The 21,022-nt window shown below is 35.1% G+C and overlaps 1 protein-coding gene across 3 annotated transcripts in view; it reads left to right on the top strand.

Moving 5' to 3' along the window:
- The first annotated feature begins 1,339 nt into the window (after positions 1–1,339).
- The window catches only part of TXNDC11 (thioredoxin domain containing 11), a 57,627-nt gene continuing 37,944 nt past the window's right edge, over positions 1,340–21,022 (top strand). Inside the window, exons 1-4 of one of the 3 annotated variants that reach the window (XM_051963190.1) lie at positions 1,340–2,217; positions 8,439–8,655; positions 10,411–10,508; positions 14,836–14,965. In XM_051963190.1, coding sequence (XP_051819150.1) covers positions 1,973–2,217; positions 8,439–8,655; positions 10,411–10,508; positions 14,836–14,965 — 690 coding nt within the window. In that variant the 5' untranslated portion in view covers positions 1,340–1,972. The remainder of the gene's footprint in view (positions 2,218–8,438; positions 8,656–10,410; positions 10,509–14,835; positions 14,966–21,022) is intronic. The other 2 variants (XM_051963197.1, XM_051963205.1) reach the window with 2 other exon arrangements.

Genomic DNA, 21,022 nt, shown 5'->3' on the forward strand with positions numbered 1-21,022 from the left:
TCCTCCTGACTTCAGGGCTAGTGTTGTATCCACTGGCCACCTAACTGCCCCTCATATTACTTTTAAGGCTATCTTGTAATATTCTAGACTTCCAAATATATTTGCAACTCATTTACAGTTAACTGGAAAGTGTGATGAGCTGAGTGCCACGTGTTAAATTGGTTCAATTTAGATCTGGGTCAGTTATGGTGAAATCCCTTTTGGCCATGGGCATTGCTGTTTGTATTTCCCTAGCCAACTGATTTCCATCTGAGTTCATTGTGTTTTACTTTCTAGCCAATCTCCAGGGATAGATTCATGCAGATTTGTCTGCATAACAACATGCAGATAGAAAACATCATTCATTGGCTATGTAAAAATAGCATTGATCCTATAATGATTCTGCCATACGGTGTGTCTACATTTATTAATAGGACTTAGGGGAAACGAGTGGGTCGATCAGTTTAAAAAACAAATATCCAGTCTTAAAAAGAACTTTTAAAAAATACCTAGTCTTTAAAAATATTTCCCTTTACTCATTAATATAAAACGCAGCCTTATTCCCTTCCATTCCTCTCGTCACAAAACTATCTTCTTATCCTCTTAAGTTTTTTTTATCGTAATTGTAAAATATAATGCCTATGCTTTAGTAGTGATAATTCCTTTTAAGAATTCCTTTAAAGATAATTCTTTTAAAGAAACTAGATTATCTTGTTGCTCTGATGCCTATAACTTTGTCTGTGACAATATGGTTGCTTATATTCGCTGGTGTAGTGTGTTCAAGGCTTCTGTGTAAATCTTTTCTGGAATACAAGACATCCCAAAATTGTGAGTTCATTATTAAGCTAAAAAATAACTTTTGGGGGGAACGTCCTAATTTGGTGGCTTTAGGACAAATCACATAAAGTGGTCCCTATTTCATTGAAAACCAATGGGACAGGACAGTAAACCATTCCCAATCCCTTCTATTCCCTAATCATAAACGTGACGTTTTCTAGTTTTAACTCTTGTTATCCTATTCCTTCCCCATTTCCTCTACAGCCCAACGAGTCTCAGACAGCGAGTTTTTCATCTACTGGGGCGCCCCGGGTACTAAAAAATGGAACCCGTTTTGGGACAAAGAGATCCCAGGGACTCGAGCATCCTCATAGACCGACCAACGGGCCGCGCAATACGACGACCCCGGCCCGAGGTCTCCTTACCAGGGGCTCTAGCCTAGGCACCATTCCTCTCCAAATCTCCCGATTCTCACTTGCAAACTGACGCAGCACCGGCCTGGAAGTCCCTTACACCTTAAGAAGCAGCCCTCTAAGACAGCGAGGTCCCACTCCAGCTGCCACTTGGTCCGGATGCGCACTCGTTGCAGGGCCGAAGCTGGGGCGCTGACTCGTTGGGGGCCGGACATAGAAATTGACTGTTGGGGCGGTCCAGCTATGGGGAGGGGCCCAGGTTCCAGATTAGTAGGAGCTAGGCCTAGGAATGAATTCTGTTGGGACAGGGGCAGATCTTAAGTTATCAAGGAATGGAGCCGGGCTACAAGCTCAAACCGAGTGGAAGCGGGTTCCGGGTTCAGGTTCTGGGCATAGATTCTATTGGGGCGGGACTGGGTCGCCGTTTCCTTGGAGGCGGGGCCTGAGTTTAGGTGATTGGGGGGGCGGGGCCGGGCCCACGACGCAGGCTCAGTGGGATCGAGACCCAGATTCAGGTTCTTTTAGGGGCGGAGCCCGGGTCGAAATTCTGTTGGGGCGGGATCGCGACCCCGGTTCTCTGGGGGCGGGGCCGGAGCTTAGGCTTCCGTTAGGGCGGGACCGGGCTCAGGCTCGGTGTAGGCGGGGCCCGGTGCGGGCTCGATGGCGGGGCTGACGTGGCGGCGCCGGGTTAGCGAGCGCTAGCCGCTGTGCGATAGGGGAGCGGAAGGCCGGGCTCGGCCCTCCCTGCCCGGCCCCAGGCGGCGGCGGCTGAGCTGTATAAAGCGGGTGGCAGGGAGAATGTAATGTCGTTATGCGGAGGCCGCGGTGGCGGCAGCGGCGACCAAGACGGCGGGGACGGCGGCGAGGGCTCCGAGGGCTCCGGCGGCAGCAGCGGCGGCTCCTCCAGCCCAGCCCCTCCCGGCCCTACGGGTCTCCTCTGCCGGCGGCTACGCGGCGCCTCCCTGATGGCCCGGCGGAGGCCCGAGCTGCTGTGCGGAGTTGTGGCGGTGGGCTGCGCGCTGCTCCTGGCCCTCAAATTCACCTGCAGGTGAGGCGCGGAGCTGGGGGAAGAAGAAGTCCCAATGGCTCCCGTGACAGTCGGGCCGGGGCGGGAGAGTTTTCGCCAGAGGCGGCACCAGCGCGCCCCTTAGGAGGCACTGCCTCCATAGTGAGTCCCTTCACCTGAAGCATGTGGCAGGAACGCTGGGTTGGGTTGTGAATGACATTCATCTGCGGGAAGTCCAGGCTGGGCATTAGGAGCTAGGGAAGATACTTGGTTGCCAATCGGATCCTCTTCATCTGGAGAGAGAGTAGCGCCGAACATCATTCCGACTGCGGTCATCTGCCTGACTCTGAAACTAAAAGGAAATTGGATTGGTCATCTTTATTGCCTCTGTCACCCAGTCTATCTTTTTCTCTATTTAACTCCCTTTTTTTCCTGCCCGCCCCCAACTATCCTCCTGTTGCTTCCCCTCTGTTACCGCCGTCTTCTCTCTATTGCTTCTCTTTTCTGTTCCTCTCCTGTGTATTTACCTTCTTTTTTCTATTGCCTCTCCCTATGTTGCTTTGTACTCTGTCGTCTCCACTTATGTCGCTACCTCTCTGTCTCTCTTGCCCTTTCTCACTTTGACTCCCTCTCTTTTGACCCCTTTCCTTTTGTCACCCTTACCCTTTATCTGTTGTCATCCTTTGTATTACTTGTCTGTCATTTTTTTTTTTTTTTTTTTTTTTTTTGCTTTTGCTACTTTGCTCCCCCAACTGTCTCCCTGTTGCCCCTTCCTGTTACCTCTCTCTGTCTCTTTGTTGACATCCTACCCGGCTCTTTTATCTGTCTCTCTATCTGTTGCCTCTCCCCACTAAGCTCAGCGCCCCCCCCCCCCCCCCACTATTTCCCTTTTGTCCCAATTGATCTCAATCTCTGTTTCTGTTACCCATCTATTTTCTCCCCTCTTTCTCTCACATACACACGTCATCCTAAATCAGGAATACAACAGGATACCCCTTGCTCTTCCCTCTTTTTGCCATCTCTCTTTCCAACTAATATTATTATCACTTGATTTTCCTTTCCTTCTCTGAATTTTTCTTTCCATATAGAGGAAGTAGGAGTTCTCAAGTTTCAGGAAGTAAAAACCTTTTACTATGTCCAACTTTTCTTGTAATTAGTAAGACTATCAAACTTCTATTCAATACTTGGTCACATACATTTGAAGTTGATGGGGTTGCTTCTCTGTTTTTTTTTTTTTTTTCCTGTCAGATAAGTTCCATCCATTTCTCCATTGTCCTGCTTTCAGTACCCACTAATTGAGTACATAATCTTAGTCATTACATTCAGTCAGTATACAGAGAATGTTCAAAAAAAAGGCAGAAACAACTTGGGCTCAAGGATTTACATTTTAATGGGGAAGAAATATAAATAACCAGGCACATGTGAAAGGTAATCCTCAAGATGAGAAACTGAAATAATGGTTGGAGGATACAGGACTCTTGAAGAAGGTGGGATTTGAGCTGAGTCTTGAAGGAAAACCAGGTTGCTTAACTTCTCTTTGCTTCCTGTTTGCAAAAATGAGGTTTAAGAATGCTTACCCCTTTTAGCTAAAGATACATTTTGAAATAATTGTGTGCCCGAGTACAGTGGAAAAGAACCCATTGACTTTGGAGAAGTCCACCTTAAGTTCAAATCTGTAGGGTGAGGACTTATATGATTTTAGGCATGCCATTTGACCTCTCTGAGTTTCATCTGTAAAATGAGGAGGTAGGACTAGAAGGTCCTACCTTTAAGGTCCCTTCTAGGTCTTAATATATGATTTTATGAAAGCACTTTGAAATAGGGAGAAGAAAGGTATTATATAGATCTAAGGAACTATAACAGGCATACCTGATCAGCAATTTTTATAATAAAAAATTAGAATAAACAAGTATCTTGGTTCTTTTTTATTTTGGAAATAAGTTTAGTAATGCCTCATTTGCCAGCATTATCCAGGAATATAATATTCTATACAAACATTGTTTAGGTAACTGACCATGTCATTTAAACACCAATTATTTAAAAAAATATGACTTAGCCATTTTTGATGGAAATTATTTGCTAAAGCTATTTTCCAAAGCCTCATCATGATATGGAAGTTACAGTAGGTTAGTTTTAAGGCCTGAGCACAAACTCTGGCAAATCTTACCAAGCTGCACAGCTTTGATTATGGACCTAGTGATGAACTATATCTATGTCTGTATTTCAGGGTCCAACTTAGCTAGGTTCAAAAAAATTAAATTACCAGATTGGTTTCAGTGTGATAAAATTTTGCCCAACACCAACTCTTGAATACCATTGGCTTAGTTGTAGAGCATGAGACCTGCCTTGAAGGGATAATTGACAGAGAGGAAATGTCAGTTTGATAGAAATACCTTACACATGTATTAATATATTCCCTGTCCCCTTAAACAAAGAGTACCCAATAAAATTAACCATGTTTCAATAAATAAAGGTAATGTCATTTTTTTTTTTTTACTAGGCTATAATATAAGAATTGATGTGTAGGGAACATTTGTATTCTCAATGGCCTTTTGAGTTCTTATAACCTCTTTCTTATGGTTTTTCTGTATCTTCTCTTAATTTCTGGCAGTTATTTCTCACTTCTCAGAAAATCTGCCTTCAATAGCACATTTTCATTGTCTCGGTATATGAGCTAATGATCAAATTATGTCGTTGTAAAACAAAGATAGCATGTAGGAAAGTTTGAAAAGAATACTTTTAGGATTAAAGTACATACAGGTTTTATAACACTTATTTTGGCTACCCATAAACTATTTTGAAATTTTGGTATTGAGAATCAAATGACAAGAATGTATTATTAGTAGATATTGTGCTAAAAGCTGGGGAACTTAAGTCTAAGTTCTGTTTAAATGGACAGTTCCTGTCTATTGAAAAGATTCCTCTTCAATCTTAAAACATAATATCTTGTATCTGGAATGTTGCATATTCCAATGTAATATTGCCACAGTTCTTTATCTAATATACAGTATAAATGTATTCTGTATACTGAACTTTTTCAGGTTTCATAAGTATACTGTTTGTTAAGATGAACATTTATCATAAATCATTCATTTATTGAACAATGCTGTAATTTCCATAGTTAAGGCATTTTGCAATTAATTGACTTTTTTTTTTTTCATTTTCTGGGATAGTGTCTCCTCAAGCAATGTTCATTATCATTTTTGATTCTGATTAGCATGTGTGAGAGAAGATAAGACATGGGCTAATTATTTTTTTAATATATATTTTATTTTATTTTATAATAACTTTATATTGACAGAATCCATGCCAGGATAATTTTTTTTACAACATTATCCCTTGCACTGGCTTCTGTTCCGATTTTTCCCCTCCCTCCCTCCACCCCCTCCCCTAGATGCAAGCAGTCCTATATATGTTAGATATGTTGCAGTATATCCTAGATACAATATATGTTTGCAGAACTGAACAGTTCTCTTGTTGCACAGGGAGAATTGGATTCAGAAGGTAAAAATAACCCGGGAAGAAAACCAAAAATGCAAATAGTTCACATTCATTTCTCAGTGTTCTTCCTTTGGATATAGCTGCTTCTGTCCATCATTTATCAATTGAAACTGAGTTAGGTCTCTTTGTCAAAGAAATCTACTTCCATCAGAATACATCCTCATACAATATCGTTGTTGAAGTGTATAATGATCTCTTCGTTCTGCTCATTTCACTTAGCATCAGTTCATGTAAGTCTCTCCAAACCTCTCCGTATTCATCCTGCTGGTCATTTCTTACAGAACAATAATATTCCATAACATTCATATACCACAATTTACCCAGCCATTCTCCAATTGATGGGCATCCATTCAATTTCCAGTTTCTAGCCACTACAAACAGGGCTGCCACAAACATTTTGGCACATACAGGTCCCTTTCCCTTCTTTAGTATTTCTTTGGGATATAAGCCCAGTAGTAGCACTGCTGGATCAAAGGGTATGCACCGTTTGATAACTTTTTGGGCATAATTCCAGATTGCTCTCCAGAATGGATGGATTCATTCACAACTCCACCAACAATGCATCAGTGTCCCAGTTTTCCCGCATCCCCTCCAACATTCATCATTATTTTTTTCCTGTCATCTTAGCCAATCTGACAGGTGTGTAGTGGTATCTCAGAGTTGTTTTAATTTGCATTTCTCTGATCAATAGTGATTTGGAACACTCTTTCATATGAGTGGTAATAGTTTCAATTTCATCATCTGAAAATTGTCTGTTCTTGAGTCAGTTCTCTATATATTTTGGAAATGAGGCCTTTATCAGAACCTTTAACTGTGAAGATGTTTTCCCAGTTTGTTGCTTCCCTTCTAATCTTGTTTGCATTAGTTTTGTTTGTACAAAGGTTTTTTAATTTGATATAATCAAAATTTTCTATTTTGTGATCAGTAATGGTCTCTAGTTCATCTTTGGTCACAAATTTCTTTCTCCTCCACAAGTCTGAGAAATAAACTATCCTATGTTCCTCTAATTCATTCATTCATTTATTTATTTATTTTAATTTTTTAAATAACTTTTTATTGATAGAACACATGCCAGGGTAATTTTTTACAGCATTATCCCTTGCATTATTACATGCAAAAATTGTTCCGATTTTTCCCCTCTCTCCCTCCACCCCCTCCCCCAGATGGCAAGAGTCCTTTACATGTTGAATGGGTTGCAGTATATCCTAGATACAATATATGTGTGCAGAACCGAACAGTTTTCTTGTTGCACAGGGAGAATTGAATTCAAAAGGTATAAATAACCCGGGAAGAAAAACAAAAATGCAAGCAGTTTATATTCATTTCCCAGTGTTCTTTTCTCTGGGTGTAGCTGCTTCTGTCCATCTTCGATCATCTAATTTATTTATAATCTCGTTCTTTATGCCTAGGTCATGGACCCATTTTGATCTTATCTTGGTATATGGTGTTAAGTGTGGGTCCATGCCTAATTTCTGCCATACTAATTTCCAGTTATTCCAGCAGTTTTTATCAAATAATGAATTCTTATCCCAAAAGGTAGGATCTTTGGGTTTGTCAAACACTAGATTGCTATAGTTGACTATTCTGTCTTGTGAACCTAACCTTTTCCACTGATCAACTAATTTATTTCTTAGCCAATACCAAATGGTTTTGGTGACTGCTGCTTTATAATATAATTTTAGATCAGATACAGCTAGGCCACCTTCATTTGATTTTTTTTTTCATTAGTTCCCTTGAGATTCTCGACTTTTTATTGTTACATAAGAAATTTGTTATTTTTTCTAGATCATTAAAATATTTTCTTGGAAGTCTGGTATAGCACTAAATAAATAGATTAGTTTAGGGAGTATTGTCATCTTTATTATATTCGTTCGACCTATCCAAGAGCACTTAATATTTTTCCAATTATTTAAGTCTGACTTTATTTGTGTGGAAAGTTTTTTGTAATTTTGCTCATCTAATTCCTGACTTTCCTTTGGTAGATAGATTCCCAAATGTTTTATGCTATCAACAGTTATTTTGAATGGAATTTCTCTTTGTATCTCTTGCTGTTGGATTTTGTTGGTGATGTATAAAAATGCTGAGGATTTATGGGGATTTATTTTGTATCCTGCTACTTTGGTAAAATTATGAATTATTTCTAATAGCTTAGTAGAATCTCTGGGGTTCTCTAGGTATACCATCATATCATCTGCAAAGAGTGATAGTTTGGTTTCCTCATTGATGGACTAATTATTAAAAACTCTTCTAGCCTTCTAGAATTTTTGGAGTGAGAAAGGAGTAAAATGTTTATTGTATTGCTTAATTTCAAAAAATTATGTAATGATAATATTGATACACCATAAGGCCAACATTGACTTTAGAAGATTATTGAAGACTTCCTGACTCCTTTTTCTTTACAGTTGTGGAATATATAGATGTAGAATGAGATATGTTGTTAAACTTGTCCAATGTATTTGTTCATGGTTGTAAACATTTGTTACAAAGGAAATTCTGTTGTAGGAGAGTCATTTGGAAGTGACAACAAAGTTGGTTTTTGAAAGTATAACAAAATGTTACTTTTAAAAGTAACATACTATTCTCAGTTATTGTTTCAATATAAAATATTAGATTGGTTAATCACAATGCCCCTTCGTGACCTCATTTACTTATCCCTGTCAAGGGCACTTTTTTAAAGATTGAATTTGCTTTAAATTTTTCTTGTAACTAAAGTTTGTTGAAAGAAAATATTCTAATTTTTTTTTGGTGGGGATTTTTTTCAGTCGTGCAAAAGATGTGATAATACCAGCAAAACCACCAGTAAATTTCTTCTCTTCGAGATCTCCTGTTCTTGATCTCTTCCAAGGACAGTTGGACTATGCAGAATATATTCGTCGAGATTCAGAAGTGGTATTGTTGTTTTTTTATGCTCCATGGTGTGGACAGTCCATTGCTGCAAAGGGAGAAATTGAACAAGTAGCAAGCAGGCTTGCAGACCAGGTAATGCCAATGAAGAGACTTTGGGAAAATAGCTGTTCTAGAATCATAGAATTTTAAAATTTGAATTATAAAGAGACCTTAAGAGTCTTTAAAAAGCTTAGAGATAATTTTGCTTTCATTTTATTAAAAAAAAATGTGTCTGTCAGTAGTTAATCTAGCAGCAGCCTTGGAAGACAGAGGCACCATTGGATAGTTGGGTTAGAAGAAAGAAAGGGAGATATACTACAGGTAAATTAAAGATTTTCTGTAGTTCCCCAAGTGTCCTAAACTGGAGGGGGAAATGGCATTCTACATAAGGAAAAAAGCTCTGGTTTGGGCTGACCCTACTGCCATTTTGCCTCTTAAGTTGTAAGTTAAGTATTCATAAATAAAAGGACCAATGTGTCTTAAAATATGTTATATTTTCCAAAGTCCTCTCCCTAGGCTGTGCTACCATTCTTGAAACATTGTTAAAACTTTTTTTTTTAATTGCCTTCAAGAATTTGAGAACATTGTTTGAAAAGTTCAGTTACAGTAATGTCTTGTCTTTTAAGATGTATTTGATTTTTGGAAAATGAAAAGTCATTTAGGAAAAATTCAGTAAGCATTTATTAAATACCTGCTGTGCCAAATGCTTGGGATACAAAGACTAAGATGAAATGGACCTTGCCCTCTAGGAGCTTAAATTTCTTTGGGGTGGTGATCTCTCTTTGTATGTAGGTATATTGTAATTTGGGAAGGGAGAAGACTTGGGACATCAGGAAAGGTTTCATGGAGAAGGTGGTGCTTGAACTGAGCTTTGAAGGCAATCAGAGAGGCAGTGATGAGGAAGTGTATCCAGAAATGAGGGGAGGGAAAGGTAGATGGACAGCTAATACAAAGGCTTGGAGACAGGCATGGAGCATCCTTTGAAAAAGGACGATGAATGCCAGTTGACTGGATAAATCTGGTGTGAGCAAAGAGAATTAATGCACAAATAAGGCTGGAAAGGTAAAGGTTGAGTGAAGTTAGATCATCACATTGAATAATAATACTCCCATTGGTGAGCTCTTCTAGAGCTTCCATTTTGGGGAAGGTATTTCAAAGAGAAGGGGGAAATGAGCCATACTTTTCTGGATTTAACCACTATATTCTCAGACGGCTATCTTCCCTCTTTCACTTAGCCCCTTTTTAATGTATTGCCTTCTCTCATTAGAATATAAATTCCTTGAGGTTAGGTACTATATATTTGCTTATTTTTGTATCTTTAGCATTTAGCCAAATGCTTGTTTGGCATATATTTAGTCCTTAATAAATACTGACTTTTGGGCCAAAAAATGAGTTTAATAAAGCAATGAGAGATTTTTTTTTTAATGAGCCAAAAAGTCTTATTAAAAGTGTGTTCCTTGTAGAATTTTTTTCTAATCTCAAATGGCCAATTTACTTATGTACTTATCTCATTAATGTGAGATGTTTCTCTTTTTTATAGTAAATTTCAATACAAATATGTTAAGAAAATCTAATCAGAACTAGTTTAGCTTTTAAAGATAAGGCCAGTGGTTTATTAAAAATAACAGCAATTCTTCTCTGAACTATCTGTCTTTAAAATGAATGTTCTTTGAGTGCTCTGTTAGGACATATATATTTCATTAATTTTTCACCAGTTTGTGGTTATGGAATTTTTCCCTGCCAGTTAAATGGCACAATATTTTCATCTTTTTAAAAAAAAAATTTAACTTTAAAAACTTTTTTTCAGATGTTCTAATTCATAGTTACTTGAAAATTGTTGTTCCACAGGTGCTGTTTGTGGCAGTTAACTGTTGGTGGAACCAAGGGAAATGCAGAAAACAGAAACACTTCTTTTACTTCCCTGTAATATATCTGTACCATCGGAGGTAAGATTTTCATTCAAAGATCAATTGGAATTAGTTTTCTAATATAAGGATTAGTTTTGATAATGTTTTGAAGCAGTAAAATATAAGGACAAATATTCTGTCTGTTATTATCCTGATAACCTTTCAAAATCACATCATTAGTATATTATGCATTCTTGCATATAATTAACAATTGTTTCATTTAACTGTAATGACAACCATCTGTGATATTATGAAACTCTCTTATATATCATCCATTATACAGATCTGATGGTGAGAGATAATTTAACAGTGCTTGAACCCAGTGACATTATTTTACATGAGCATCATTATATTTCCCATCCCTTTTATAAATTTTGCAACTAACTGTCCTTGTAACATTGTTTATGATATATACATATATATATATGAAATATTGAAAACAAATAATATCAGACATTTTTATGGAAATTATTTTATCTTAGAGTGCTGTTATTAAAGTATTTTGTTATACTTTCAAATGTAATAGTTTGTTATATTTATTAATGGCTCAGCTAGTATGAAGCTTATTGTAGTAGGTGGTATACTTAAAAGTAAAGTTGAATTGGGAAAATCTTTTTATTTTTGTCTTGAATTTTTCCACTAATGATAGTTTGCTATCTCTTATAAGCAGAGTCTCTTCTAAAAACACTTGAGTATTGGTTTGGTATTTTTCATTTTTGTACACTCATGCTTCAAGCATAACTTTTGTTTTTAATAAAAGAATGGTCATGGAACATTATTGTTTTCTAAAGAAATGGTAATAAATGATAGATGGATTCATTACCTCATTATTTCTCTTAAGATAATCATGCAATTAAATTTTTATGCAATTAAATTTGTAATATAGTTTAGTTAGTTTTATTTTGAAGTTGTTGGCCAACTTTATTTTCTTGGCCAATATTTTGAGTCCTGCAGTCTTAAACTTTCAGATTAAAGTGCAATCAGGGAGTGCTTTGTTAAGTTACAAACAAGCCTTTATTAAGTCTTATTCAATAACTATATACATATAAGATGAAAGATAATCTCAGAGAGAAGGCACTAGTAGGATGCCAGGAGTAAGGGGAATGAGTAGGGGCAGGAAACCTGGGAAAGGTCTCCTGTAGAAGGTAGCATTTGAACTGAGTCTTGAAACCAGGTGTCAGAGGTAAAAGAGTCCTTGTCAGACCTGTGCTTTGGAAAAGTCATTTTAGCAAATGATGGATTGAAGAAGAAAGAGAACTGAGATAGGAAGACCAATCAGAACACTATTGCAGTTATTTAGGTGTGAGGAAATGAAAGCCTGTGCAAGGATGGTGGCAGTGTCAGTAGAGAGAAGAGGATTTAAAGAAAATATGTGTGAACATAATAATGACTGGTCTGGACAACAGATTGGATATGTGAAAGGAGTTGAGATTGACACTGAGATTTCGAACTTGCTTGACTGAGATGATAGTAGTGCCTAAACTTCTGTGAGAAAGTTTGGAAGAGGAAAGAACTTTAGGGGAAAGGTGATTTCTTTTTTGGACATGTTGAATTTTTAGATGCTTTATAGGATCTCTGCTTCAAGATATTCAAAAGGCAATTGGTGATATGGAACTTTAGTTCAGTATGGAAGCTAAATTTGTTTAGAGATCTGACAGTCATCTTCATAAAGTACTTGTACCTGTGGGAGCTGGTGAGATCACCAAGCCAGTGTGAGAATATAGAATGAAAAGAGAAGAGAACCAAGATGGAGCTTTGGGGTATATCCACAGTTATTGGGTATATCCTAGAAGAAGATCCATTAAAGTGTATCAGATCTTAAAGATAAAATTCAAGGTACGGAATTCAATTTAATTTCAAGATTACTAAATAAATATTATGCAATCAAGGTTTAGCAGTAAAAATAGAAGCTGAATTGTATAGCTGTGAGAGCTATATACGAGTTTCTATAGCAAGCTTTAATAATGTAACCTGTTACAAATGTTAAGTATTATTATAAATAACAACTTAAAAGGCACTTTTAAAGTTTGTAATGTACTTTTCATATAGTATCTCATTTGAGCCTTACAATAACCTTGTGTGGTGGACACTATATTAATAAGTATATATAGAATCAAAAGAGAGAATATTTATAAAGCACTGTGTCTGGTGTGCTTAGTAAGTGTTATATAATTGTTAATTCCCTTCCTCTTTCCCTATTATTAACTCCATTTTACAAATTAGGAAAGTAGGACTCTATATCTTATACATGGTCATATAATAATAGTTGGGATAGTAGAAGTGGGATTGGAACCCCAGATCTTTTTTTTTTTTTTTAACTTTTGAATCCTGGATCCACTCTGCTATATTGGGTCAAATTAGTTCAGTTTTGAATTAATAGTATGGTGATGCTCTTTGCCTTTTATGATAGAGTTGTGAGTTGGAAGAGACTGTTGACTGAAACGTGACTTTCTCTACAACATTTCTAAACAATTGGTCAGTCAATATATACTTTCATTTTAAAATATGAAAATTCTTAAGAGCCTTAAGAACCAATATATTGCTTCTAATTTTTTTTTAAAAAATTAAAATTTTTTTATTAAAGCTTTTTAATTTTCAAAACAAGCATTGATAATTTTTCAACATTAAGCCTTGTAAAACCTTGTGTTCCAATTTTTCCTCCCTTCTCCCCACCACCTCCCCTCGATGTCAAGTAATCCAATATATGTTAAACACAACATATTGTTTCTTATAAACTTTTATTGTTATTGTTTAGTTGTTTCAGTTGTGGCTGATTCCTTATGACTCTATTTAGGGTTTTCTTAACAGAGACATTGGACTACTTTGATATTCTCTTCTAGCTCTTTTTACAAATGAGAAAACGAGCAAACAGGGTGAGGTGACTTGCTCAGTGTTTAGTAGGTAGAGACCTTGGGTATTCCAGACTAACTCTATATAGTTACTTACAACTCAAGATCTCTGGCATATTGAAACTAGATTGTCTAGGGCAGTGTTGGCTGGTAGTGATTGCAAGTATAACTCGAGTACTAGTATCAATATTTATAATGAATTTTGTAGCAACAAGTACTCTGTTATATATAGTAGAGAAGTTTCCTGTTTTATTATAGCAGAACATATTGCCAACTTTAAAGTTGCTCTATAAGTGCCATTTATCTGGTTTTCTTAGCTGTAAAATGGGGATCATAATATCTTTAATACTTACCTCACAGGATTGTTGTGTTTTTCATGGTACTAGACATAAAGATTTAAGTTGGGCTGAAACAAATATTTTTCAAATTATTCCCTGTGAAAAAATTGCCCTTGGAGACAGTTGGTCCCATGATGTGGTAAATTTGGTAAAATATCCTATGTATACCTTGCATTCTGGGAGTTCTATAAGTTTTGTAATGAGGCATCCAGATTGTTCTAATATATTGTTAGATTTTTTTAAAAAATTAAGCAAAATCTATTGACTTGAAAAGATAATTCTAGATTAGATGGTAACTTGTTTTGAAGGCTGAACCATAAACTAATCCAACTTACATGAGTACAGTTAAAGCAGTTAACAGGTCTTCATATTTGTTAACTATTTTATTGAACTTTGTTACTTTTGAAAAATATATATTTCAAAATCTTTGTTAATATGCACAATAGCTAGGATTCCTTCAAGAGAGAACATGGCATGGTGGGTAAAAGTGTTGGACTTGGGATTAGGACTATCCAGATTTAAATCCCACCTCAGACACCTACATAGTTATGTGACCTTGGGGAAATCTCTTTCTCTCTAAGGCTGTTTCTTTGTCTCTATAATAGGAATGATAATAATACCTACTTCTTGAGGTGGTTGTGAGGGTCAAATGAGAAAATATGTGTAAACTCTTAAAGTGCTATATAAATGTGAACTGCTTTTATTTCTGTGTTATATAAAGTAGCTTGCATTGTATATATTTTGGTTTTGCTTTGTTATATTAATGAAAAAATTTTAAATTTAATTTCTGAACGGGTGCTGTAAATCCTGTTTCTTTGGAGCAGCTAGTTGGTTATTTGCTGGTGCTGTATTTCTTAAAATATGAAATATTCTTCTAATTACTTAATCATGTTTGGAGAATAGAATAAATTTTTTTTACTGAAGTTCAGTTTTTATTAGTCCATTTCATAAGTCATAGCAGTGTTAGTTAAACAGTCAATATATCTTATGTATAATATTCATTATTTATAAGCTCTATACTATCCTTCCATCATCTCATGGGATAATGCAGGTTGTCTCTCTAAAAATGCCTGCACTGTATAAAGTAAGAGCTTCTCATTTTATGTTGGTAATTTCATTTGTGCGTTACAAGCTTAATGCATGGTATGGTTTTTTTTTTTCCTTCCTTTTTGGCACTAGTTTTGGACCAATTGAATACAAAGGCCCCTTGCGTGCTGTTTACATTGAGAAGTTTGTTCGCCGGGTGATGACACCACTTCTCTACATCCCCGCTCGGTCAGAATTACTAGATTTTCTCTCAAATTATGAGGTATCTATTTCATATTGATTTTTTCCTCTCTAATTTCAGAAGTCTTACTTGTTATAAAATAATGATGTCTGTTTATAGCTTCTGATTTGCAGCAGTTAGAAAATAGAACTGCATTCAGAATTGATAAATAAAATCCCATTTAGATAATTCCAGAAGTACTAATCTTTGACACTTTCTTCCAGTGCTAAACTTTTTTGTATTTCATGATGGAATAGTTATAAAATCTTATCAGAAATTATTTCTGGAAGTAATAATTCTGACAACTTTTAGCTTGTTGACATCTAGAAGTAAAGTAAATTATTTGAAAATTGTAGAGCCTAAAATTTTGTTAATTCTGTAGAATTTTGTTATATACTTAGGTTTCGATATATAAATTATAGATTAATTTCTATTTTCCACAAAAATGCTTTTATTGCATTTTTAACTTTGGGGAGGTTCGCCTCTATTTAACAGATTCCTAGAGTAGTTGACATATGTAATTTTATTTCTCCCTCTCCCCTTTACAATAGTACATTTTCTATCACTAGTGAATGAATTAACATTAGTTATGTGATAATTAACCACTGGGAGACTAATGTACTAACAAGTAATTTACTAAGTACCTATTTGTGCCAAGGGCTCTTACTATGTACAAAGAATATATAGACAAAAACAAAATATTTCCTGCCTTCAATGAGCCAAGATTCTCTTGATATAAAAACACATATAAATGCATACAAAATGAAGACAAAGTAAATTGAGGGTTTAGTAGAAGGGAATCAAGAAGGGCTTTATATAGGAAGTGAACTGAGTTTTCATTAGGGATCCTGGGACTTGGAAGTGAGGAAGAAGTAGAGTGCCTTAAAAGCATGAAGGAGAGCCAGGGGAAAACCATTGTGGCAGGGGATGAAATATTTTGTTTTCAGAACATCAAGAAGGCTAATTTGGTTGGACTATAGAGTAAGTGAAGGGAGCACCAAATAATAATCTTGGAAAAGTAGGCTGGAGCCAGATTATGAAAAGGAGTTTTTATTTGTTCCTAGAACCAGTGGGAAGTCATTTGAGCTGGGGAGTGATGTGGTCAGAGCTCTGCTTTAGTACTATCAATCTCATAAATTGTATGGAAGATGGATTAGAGAGGGGAAAAGTTTGAAGCAAGGGCATGAGGAGATTAATGTAACAGTTCTGATCTTGGTTGATAAGGACTTGACCTAGGATCATGGTTATGTGAATGAAAAGGGAATTCATGCACAAGTTTTTGAAAGGTATTGTAAAAATGAGGTGAGGTTGATAGAGAAGGCAAGGATTAATTCTGAGGTTGTGAGCTTTGATGACTAGAAGGATCATTGATATCTTGACAAAAATAGGAATGGTCACAAGGATGAGATTGAAATAGTAGTTCTGTTTTAGCCTGAATTTGAAATATCTGAGGCTCTCAAGTTTTAAATGATTTGTAGGCACTTGAGCTCTGGAGAGAAGTTTAAGGCTGCATATATATTTCTAGGATTCATCTGCATAGAGATGATAAATCATTGGGACCTGATGAGGTTACCAAATGAAAGGATGAAAGTGTAGAGAGGGAGAAGAGAAAAGGGCCTTGAACAGAGCCTTGAGCTTCACCCACAATTTGATGACAATCAGGACATGAATGAGAATCTGGTGAAGGTGACTAGGAAGAAGTGTAAAGTCAGGTTAGAGAAATAAAAATACCATGAAAACTCAAAGAGTGAATATTCCAAAGGAGAGGGTAATAGTAGTGTCAAATACTATGGAAAAGTTGAGTATTTGAGCTGAAAAAGTCCTTTTGGATTTGGCAAATAAATTATCGTTATTAGAGATAAGATGAGAGTTTGTCAAGTAATTTGGGATTGATAAGTGAAAGTGAGAAATGGAGACATAGAGCAAATGTTTTATGCTCTTTTTTAAATAAATTTTTAAAAATAAATATTAGATGATGTTCATTAAAGACAGTATTAATTGTAGAGTATTAGAAAAAGCATTGGATTTAGAGTCAGGACATTGAATTGCAATCTTGCTTGTGAGGTATGTCATCTTGATTAAATTACATAGTCTCTTTATGTCTCAGTTTCTTCCTGTATAAAAAATTAGAAGTTTGTATTAGATAATCTCCAAAGATTCCCAACTTTAAAATCCTTCAATTCTGTCCTAAATACAATTGGTAGATATTCTTACATAGGAGAAATATACAGAAACATAGGTTAATAGAAATCTACAAAGTTCCATAAAACCTCATAAAGTCATATGCTACCTACTGATTTATAATTTATGAGAATTCAGACTTTTTATTGTATTTATACTACGTGTGGAAAAATTAGTTCGCTAAGAATATTAAGCATTTCCCCCCAAATTTCCTTAATTTAAAAAATCAATTATATTAACATACTAATTATAAGTCATTCTTATCTATTCATTAAAGGATTTTCCCTAAGTAGCTATTCTCTTGTTAGTTACTCTATGCTTGAAAGAAAAACAAAACATTACCATTTTAAAAAAATTTGTTTAAAAAAAAAGATTAAGATTCTATAATAAAAATTCATTAATTCATGTTTGTTTTTCCCAATTGATATAGCAGAACGATTTTTGCTTTAGGATCCAAAGATTATATAGTGTTTTACCACTGTAAGGAACCTCAAAGATCACCACCTCATTTTCTAGATGAGAGAGGTTGTGAATTGCCCAAGATTACACCACCAGTTGGTGGTAGAATGATTCACAGTCAAGTGCTCTTTCCTCTACAGTGTCTAAACAACAAAAATGATCAAAGTGAGAAGAAACAGGTCCTATCAGGAAAGGTTAAAGAAATTAGGATTATTTAGCCTAAAGAAGAGAAGACTAAAGGGTGAGTGACATCATTACAATCTTGTAGTATAAATGAGGGACCTGTATGAAGATGATACATGTTTTTATACTCTCTATTCACAGAAGAGGATATATAAAAATACAAAGTAGCTTCCAGTTCTAATAATAGGTTTGAGTTATTGTTGAGATAGGGAGGAAGTAAAGGTAGAGAGGTTCATGAGTGTTCATGATTTCTAAAGAGAAATGATAGGAACAATGGTCTGCTGTAAATACCAGTTAAACAGTCTTGGATGTGTTTCAGGAATTTCCTGGAGGACTTAAAAATTTTTGAACACGGGGCAGCAAGGTGACACAGTAGATAGAGCACCAGCTCTGAAGTAAGGAGGATCTGAGCTCAAATCTGGTTTCAGACACTTAACACTTCTGAGCTGTGTGACCCTGAGCAAGTCACTTAATCCCAGTTGCATCAGCAAAAAAAAATTTTTTTTGGAACACTTTCTCATAAATTTGAATTTGCATATTGATTATATTTTGATCCCTAAATGCTGATGAAACAATTAACATTTTTATGATAAATTTTACCCAAGAAATTTTTTCTTTTATTTTTTTACATTTAATTTAAATTTTTTTTCAATTACACATAAAAATATTCAATGAAAAATTTTGAGTTTCAAATTCTTTCCTTTCTTTTTGCCCTCCCACTTCCTTAAGAAAGCAGGTAGTTTAATATAGATGATACATGTACAATCATTTTTGCCTTTATTATTAATGATTTACTTTTCAGTAGTGCTTTTAATGTTGCTTTAAAAATTGATGCAGGTATCAATATCAAGTTGAGTTCAGACTAGCATGTGATAGATATATATAATATGGTGATCACCCAAACAAAATATCATTAGCTTTATTTAACATCTTCTGTATCTTGATTGTACAGTTAATTGGAATTCTGTATTGTAATAAAGTTTGTTGGGATTATGGTTTGTTCTTAAAGCTGATTATAAAAATCCTCTAATTCTTCAAAATGCTCTCTAAAAATCATGATTCTTCTCTTGCTGTCTTGTTAGCATTTCTTCTTGCTATGATACCCTTCCAAAAAAAATTGACAAATTGATATTTGCTTTTGGTATTGCTTTGGGGTAATTAACATAGCATTTATGGTAAGATTAGTGACCCCAGATAAAAATGACATGAAATAAAATTAGATTCTAGTTACACCTATCGTTCAAACTGTGATAGCTGCTAGGTACATACTGGTTTTTTTGGTTTTTTTTTTTTTTGGTATATTTTGTATAAAACTATTAAAGTTTTCTTAATGGAAATTTAAAACATATTAGCATCTTCTCACAATCATGAAAGTTGGTAACAAATGCTTTTCTACCTCTTCATAGTGTGCCACATTATGATCTGGCTCTGTTGAAGATGATTTGTTAAAAGGCATGATCAAGAGAGTAGTGTTTTGACAGCCCAGTTATAGTGTGCTATCTATGGCTCTGTGGATTGAAAAGTATGTTATTGTTAAAGGAGCTTCCCTGTGGCTAAATCTTTGATTTCTTTCTGTTATATAATGATAGTCAGCTATCTCTTGTCAGAAATATATTCCTGCATTGACTAAGAATGAAGAAATTACTTATTTTCTGTATAATTCTGCTTTAGGCAAAGCATAGTTTTTATTGAATACTTGAATAGAGGTATGACTCTTTACACATTGATTCAGAGAAGTTATGGATAATTTCTTTTTCTCTGTGAAAGAGGTAATCCATTTTAGTGATTAAAATGTTGGACTTGGAGTTAGGAGGACCTAGATTCAGATTCTAAAGCTAACGTTTATTTACTTTGGAACTAGGGAAAAATTACTTAGCATCTTTGACCCTTGATTTCCCTCTTTTATAAATTAAAAAGTTAATAAATATTTATAGGATTGTGAAATATAAATGCGATAATATATGTAATTTGCTTTTTAAAATTTAAACTCTTACACAAATATTGATGGTAAATCTTGGTAAATTGATTTAAGTTCACTTGGGAGCTTTCTATTTAAAGCCATTCTCTTTAAGTTTTCCATTGTGCCTAAATACTCCTTAATTTTTTGTAAATCTGGATCTTTATGTATAGGGTATGTTTAAATTTAGTTATAGTGGAAAATTTAGACTTTTTTGTTAGTATACACTCTTGTAGTTTGTCATAGTGACAATGGTTTCAGTTTTTGGTCTTAATTTACATTTGCAGTTATATATAATACATTTAGGATACAATTGGTTTTGTTTTTTCTTATTTTTAGAATGTAATTTGTTTGCCCATAACAAAAAAAAAAAAGATTTAGATGGTAAAAATTATCGAACCATATCTTTATTACATGAAAAAGAAAATAATTCAAACTAAATAATTTTTGATCATATCAAGCCTCTAAGTGTATACAAACTGACAGATGTTCTGTAAAGTAAATTGTTATTAATTGAACATGTTAAATTTCTTTAAACTCATTACATACTTTTGAAAACATAAATCATGGAAAAAAACTGTAATTGAATATTAATGCTTCTCTGCATCAGTAGAGGGGGCTTCCCTACTGGGAACTCTCTGTACCCACTAAAAGCAAAGGTCTGGACTAATTTAATGGGTGAATTCATAAACATTTACCCAATATTTACCCAAATCAGGGCAGGTAGGTGGCATTGTGGATAGAGTACCAACCCTGAAGTCAGGAGGACCCGAGTTCAAATATGAACTCAGACACTTAATACTTCCTAGCTTGGTGATCCTGGGCAAGTCACTTAACCCCAATTGCCTCAACAAAAAAGCAAACCAAAAAAAAACATTTATTTAAATCAGTTCTCTAACCATAGACTTTTTTTTTTCAAATATGATCAGAAGCTAAGAGCTACTTTATAATAATTTGATCTTTAACTTATTTAATTATAATAGAAACAGCAAGTATTTATTAAGTATTTGTTCCATGCCAGGCATTGATATTCTGTCAATATCCTGCTTTGCTTCATATAGGCTACTTTTATCTTGTTTGAAAAAGAGGCTTTGACAATTTTTTGTCTTATAAGTTAGATAAATTTAATGGTAAGAAATTAATTTTTTGAACAAAACTTACTATGATTTCTTAACTCTTCAATCTATTCTGCACAGAAATTCTAAAGTGATATTCCTCAAGTATAAATCTTCTCTGCAGTGACTCCCTATTACTTTTAATATGAAATACAAACTCCTTCCTTTGCCATCTAAAATCTTACTCTGTTTCTATTCTATGTT

Source organism: Antechinus flavipes, chromosome 1 (genome assembly GCF_016432865.1).
Source record: "Antechinus flavipes isolate AdamAnt ecotype Samford, QLD, Australia chromosome 1, AdamAnt_v2, whole genome shotgun sequence".
Lineage (NCBI taxonomy): Eukaryota > Metazoa > Chordata > Mammalia > Dasyuromorphia > Dasyuridae > Antechinus > Antechinus flavipes.